The 6,312-nt window shown below is 41.4% G+C and overlaps 1 protein-coding gene across 1 annotated transcript in view; it reads right to left on the bottom strand. All coding sequences in view use genetic code 11, as the record gives it.

The window, feature by feature from the left end:
• Positions 1–2,216, bottom strand: part of EGR_02534 (Macrophage-expressed gene 1 protein) — a gene marked incomplete at both ends in the record, with an annotated part of 6,322 nt that extends 4,106 nt beyond the window's left edge. Inside the window, 3 exons of the mRNA XM_024491783.1 lie at positions 109–437; positions 942–1,111; positions 2,060–2,216. Of these exons, the coding sequence (XP_024353934.1) occupies positions 109–437; positions 942–1,111; positions 2,060–2,216 (656 nt within the window). The remainder of the gene's footprint in view (positions 1–108; positions 438–941; positions 1,112–2,059) is intronic.
• Positions 2,217–6,312: the final 4,096 nt, after the last annotated feature.

The raw sequence follows: 6,312 nt of genomic DNA, 5'->3' as shown, positions 1-6,312 counted from the left end.
CATCTTTTTATTGGTCCGCCACCTTTAAATTGAGAAATTGACTTTTTTGTGAAGTCCGTTTACTACCAACCGCGAAAAAGTGCAAAGCTGTGCCAGTTTTGCAGGAACCTGACAATGAGATCAGCCAAGTAGGCAGCATGGAGACTGTCCATAACGCGAAACATGACTTGTCTGTTTTCTTCAGCCGCGAGAGGATCGAGAGGCGTGGAGAGCAGGCCGACGCTGTTTCTTCCGACCAGTGAGCGGAGGTCGGTCACGCTGACACCTGCGCCATCATTGCTCCCGCCCGCTTCAGTGATATTACTGCGCGCCAGGTGAGCGGCGATGTCCAGCAGGCGGTTTCGGAACCGCGGGTGCAGTTGCGAGTCGGGAAGTTGGTGCACAATATACCAGCGGTGCCGCAGCTGGGATCGTACTGTCAGACCGTTGTTTTGATTCTAAGCAAAAGCGAGATGACTTAAGATGGCCGAATGTATTGCAGCAAAATGATACTTGATTACTCTGGCCTTTACATCCTCCCGAGAATCAAAGACCACTAATTTGTTTCCCACACTTCCATTAGAGCCACTTCAAAAACTGCATGCTCTATACCGACCTGAGGGTAAAGCATTTGGTTTCTGTTAAAATATGATAGGGTTTTTCTATCTATGAAAGTTACGATAATGGAATTGGTTACAAGGAAGCAGGGAAGATTTCCATATCGTACATATTTGTAGATTGAATTATGCAATCAATCATATCATTAGAAACAAATTTGGGGCATTTTTAACACTGGGTTCCAGATTTTCACGTTTTTGTGGCCTATAATACCAAGTCAACTGTATGCAGCAAAAAATAACATACGTCATAGGTTATGCAGTACAGAAGGTATGGAAGATGAAGAAGGCTCATTTAAATGCCGTAAACATGATGAACACAGCATTACATGAAGGAGGTCTTACCTCAGCTTTTCTAACAACATCCTTTTCTAAGGAGAAGTCACCGCCGACAGAAACAAAGTGGAGCTTGACATCCGCAGCCGAGTTCATTGAAAAGGCCGTGAGTGAAGTGTAGTTTGTGAAGTGAGTAAATACTTTCGAGGAGAGTTCAATTTGGGTACTCTTAATTGGCTCTGGAGGACATCGGAAATTAACGGATTTCAGCGGATGGAAATGAAACAAAATACTCGAATTACTTAGGCCTTTTGATCCTGATAATGTTCTTGTAAAAAGTGCTCAAATTTTATGGGGTGTTGTAAACAATATCGATAATAATAACAATACTCGTTCATTTCGCGGAAGAGCTGCACAATCTTAATCATTCAATTAGAGCGAAACTTCTTGGTTGTAATTGTTATCATTATGAGGAGAATCTGTCGATGGCGTCTAGTTGAATTTATGTTTGGGTCATGATGTTACTCTAAGTGAATCAGTCGGTAGAACGAGTACAGCAAAGGAGAACTTGAATTTTTATTCAATTTAGGTAACCGACAAATAACAATATATAGCAGTCTTAAAGACATAGGAAATATCTAGTTGTAAATTGAAAGGGTTTGCAATGTACATAAATCCATGAAGCATACTCTCAAGATCAGCTTTTCTGGTTTTAGGGTTTAATTTTCAGATTATACCATTTCCGTTCAACAGTTGAAACTGTTAGATGCAATAAATCTATTAAATTTATTTGGAATCCATATCATTTAATGGCTTATCTAAATTAATTATCCACTTTTTAAACGTTATAATTGTTTCCTACAAACTTTCTTTGTGGACCAATCCACTTATCTTCCTCCCGTTAATTAAGCCATCGAAATGCAAACGACGGGCTTTGGACTAGGTCGTACATATTTTCATTATACCCTAACACCTTGCATGGGTCATCATCATTGTTTTATGAAACGTGAATACAGTTATTAATTTTGAGAAGCCAATGATAACTTTGTGGTGACTACCGATTTGTCATCATGTTTTTCATCGACACCAACTGTCAGTACATGTGTAAAACAATATAAATAAAAGCGAAAGTCTACTAAGCTCCATGGTTGCGCAAAATACACATAAGAGACAATTATTCAACTCACCAATAGTCATGCCATCAGGAATAAGGTAGTTTCCATCGTCTGAGGTACGACACATCTTGTAGACCTCCCTGTTAGTAGTGAGTCCTCTCTCCTCATTCACCAGGTTATCCCATCCACTGCCTGGAAGAATGCTAAGCTTTTTACGTCCGGGCCACATAGCGCAGTCCACCTTTTCTGGAACAAAGCCTAAAACAGATACGTTAACTTCATCGATTGTAGCAGCATTGCGAACAAAGACAGCGAATCTGGACGTATAATAATACCTCCTTCTGGATGCCCAATCTCTCTGTTTTCCCCCAATGCGCAAAGGAGGAAGAGGGAAAGAATGAGAAAAGTAGAGAGCATTCTTAAGTAAGGGGCAAATGTGTACATGTGTGTGATGGAGCGGATCTTTGGATGGTGTTATTCTAAACAATGTTGCAGGTACTAGTTTTTAGTCCGGACAGTTACGTGTACGTGTGCATTTGCGTGTTTGTGTAGTCCAGCCAATGAACTTGTTGCGTGTTTAAGACCTCTGACCATACCTCTCATGAGGTCGAGCGGAATGTGACGCATTCATGATTGAATCATTTGTTTAGTGATGCACTCACAATGTGACGGAGCCTATCTAGCATGGTTTTAAGTGCTTTTATTGCTAACAATCCCAATTACATGATTTTTCTTAAACAGTGTGGTACAATACTTATTTTTGCATGAATTTCCTAGCCATCTTTAGAGTTTTGCGATATCCTTTTACACGTAGTACCTGGACTTCCCTGAGTTTGTGATTACTGACCAATAAGACTGGTTATCAACAAAGTTTCTCGGTAGAGTTGGGGATGCCTTAGCCACCATATTTTATAGCTATATGCAAATCATAACGGTTCCTTAGGCCTCCTTTAACTACCAGATGTTCACGTCGACCATTTATTAAGCACTCCCTTTCCTCGGTAGTTCACCGTGTAATTAATCAGGAAAATGAAGTAGAGTTGTGCCAATCATTGTCCGCGTTGTGTACAAAATAGAGATGGTAGGATGTTGATTGAGAGGCGTTATCTGTCGACTGGTACATCATCTGCAAAAGGTCACTTCCTTTACAAAGAGTTGTATAATTATGGAAGCCTATCCTTTATCAACACAAAGAATGCGTGCTGAAGTACTTAACACTTCCCTTTGCCAGAGTCTCAAAGGACAATAGAAAACCACAGTCCATATATTGTCTTCTTCCACATGAAACCAAGGCCTTCAATACCGAACCGGACGATCTAACTGCAGTCATCCGAGACTGCTAAAGCACATGCATCACATATCTGTGGTTCCATACTCGAATGGAAAATTCGGAGCATCGTGAATGTGTGGCCAACGCGTTAAAAATGGGTTTCAAACTTTAAGCAGAGCATTAAAGGTAATTCGTCTATAAAAATCTCCTTATGCTTATTTAACAAAAAACATCTAGTGATTATAATAATAGTTTGAGCTTTGGTACTGACTGTACTCTCGTTTACATCTGTCACATCGAAACTAGCCCCACTAAATGTAAATGCCAGGGAAACAGGAAAATGCTCAGATCACTTAAAGCTTGGATATTTTCAAAACAATATTTGAACAACCTGGGTCTTCTTTAAGTCACCGAATCTGTGAGTCAATGGAAAAAGATAATAATAAAATTAACCAGTTGCATCGAATTGGTGGCAAACAGGCAAACCCCGTAAAATTCACACGTTTCGCTTTGCAAAAATCACCTACGACACATCACGTTCAACTAGTTATCAATATATCTAACTAAAGAACACGATGTGATGCAATAATCATTATACGAACGTCAGACTTCCGGTTGGAAGTGGTCAGTATGAGCCATTCTCAAGTTTTTGATTCCAAATTAAATCTTACTGTAAATAACCTGTGTTTTAACAAGGTGGATGCCTGTTAATGTGTGCACATGTGACTAAGGCAAATGCGTTTCACAACGATTTGAAAAATCTCACACACGTCTCGGATCAACCTCTTTAGCTTATAATCAAAAGTTGCTTCTGAAGTCATTACAACAATCAATTACGTTGGATGCGGTTAATGTGACCGTCAAAATCCGTTTCGAATTCCAAATCCTTTTTTTCCAACTTGAAGACCTCACAAAATCGTGGTCATATGCCATTTTTGCATTTTGATTGTGCTTTTGTTCATCAGTCGTGTGACGCAAATGTTCAAAGGTTGCGTGACGTGCATGGGATTCCGGAGCTGTCCTGATTACGATGGACGTTGTTTAAATTAATACGGGACTCGGGCTTTTACAGACGTTAAAGAGCGATACTGCATTTGTAAATTACCGAGAGTAATTATTGCACAGTTAGCGCTGTTGCCGCTCCCTTTTCTTCTTTTAATTTTGACAACCTTGTTTGAGTAATTGTCGCCTTGTCTTACCCCCTCACACCACCATATCTACAGTTTGGATCCACATACGCAACCACACATACGGTTAGACGGGCACTAGATTCTAGCAGCTAGTTGAATCCCCTAGTCTATAGATGGCCCACCGGTGACTAGACATATAGAGCGCAGCCGTGGCTGAAGTACAAGCTGCTTAAATACCCACATATTAGTGATCCATGCCTCCATACAGGGGTTCGCTTCGACCACCGCTATCTTGCAGCATGTGGGAGATGGGCGCCTCGGGTTGACCACCTCCCATCAGTGTTTGTCCATCCTCTAATTTGGAGAGTAGTTTTGGTGTTACTGCCGCCCCCCAAGGGTCGGTTGAACGCCTGGGTGTTTGCAGTTCCCCGATTGTTTCCTATTTTGCTGGATTGCGTGTTGTGCTGTTGTTGTGCCTTTAAGCTAGAGGGACAAAGTTGATGCGGAGTTGGAAGTCTTGCAAATAACAGCTGCGGTGGTGGTAAAGCACGTATAGGTGAGTTGTAGGTGCCGTAGCGGTAGTCGGTGCGTATATCGTATGTTGGTCCAGACGACCTTTATCAAGATGGCGATCAGCGGTGGTGGTGCAGGTATAGACCCGAGGGTGGGCGCTGTAGTGAAGAGCTTGGTCAAAAACACCATAAGGACGGCCGAACATCTGTGCGCTGTTGAAGATGATGGCGGTAGGAACTGGTAGTGAGACGATGGGTAGGCGTGAAATCTGTTGTGAAATTGTGGGGAAGGTGAGATTTTCTATGGAGTGGTGGATTCGGTACATTTACTTCTAGTTTGGGAAGATTGGTATAGGTTAAGCGTCTCGAAAGTTTGCCTTTCAACCCAAGGCTGGAACAGCTCAGCCGCATCAACAAACTTTTCTGTGGTTGTATGAATATTGTAATGGGCGCCTATGCGGGGGAAGGTGTGATTACGCCCCTTGGAGGTGTTTCACTTCTTTTGTAGTCTGGAGATTCAAAAGCTCTGGTCAAATTCGGGGGCTGCTGTGTGGGTCTGTGTGCGGCCTGTGAGTTGTTTGGGCCTAAGGCTTATCAAAATGTTATATTATGGAGGTTCTTTTTTGACGCTGTTTGCATTAATATTAGGTCCCAAAAATGACGTTAAAAAAACTGTTTTAGACCACTACAGCTCTTACTTGGATGTCAATCTATGTGAAAGCAAATGGCTGGTATTTTGTAGAGTTATAGGCATGAATATTGTGCCAGTCAGTAGGAGAAAGGCGAACGTGGTAGCAGTTATGAGCAGGGCCACTGAGACTAAAAGTGAGCAATTAGCTGATCGGCATCACTTCAGCAACTTTTAGGCGGTCTTTTTACACGGGTTGGATGAGTCGCCTGATAATCTTAACCGTGAATTAATAAGGAAGACCTCAACTTGGGAAACATTTGCACGAAAATGTGGTGTCACAGCATAGCAACATTAGCCCCATTTATGAAATTTTGGCATTTTTTATTTAAGAATAGAAGAAATGAGACCTAAATGCCACTTTCTTTTTACTATAGCAATAATTTTAATTAATTAACTTCTCTAAAAGTGTGGTGACTCATTTTACCCCTACCCATTTCGGGCTGAGACAAAGTCTTAAGGCCCAAAACGTAAATGAAATAGTCGAAATCATCTAACTAGTCAAAAAGACATTGAGAACTCAGCGTTTCACCTATGAAATAAGTAACATGTCCAATTCAGGAGGTATGCAAGTATCTTCTATACTATGATTATTCAACTTGGTATAAGGGATTCTTTAGGTATTTGTGGAAGGAAGGATGCAATATGGCCCCGGCTGCAGCACCCTCGACCTTCGTTGATATCGTGGCAAGCCAAAATAGAAGGGGTTAACACATGCTATTAAA

The sequence above is a fragment of the Echinococcus granulosus genome (genome assembly GCF_000524195.1).
Source record: "Echinococcus granulosus chromosome Unknown EG_S00011, whole genome shotgun sequence".
Classification (NCBI taxonomy): domain Eukaryota; kingdom Metazoa; phylum Platyhelminthes; class Cestoda; order Cyclophyllidea; family Taeniidae; genus Echinococcus; species Echinococcus granulosus.
Note: the sequence above shows the minus strand (reverse complement) of the source record. Positions and strands in the feature narration are given on the sequence as shown.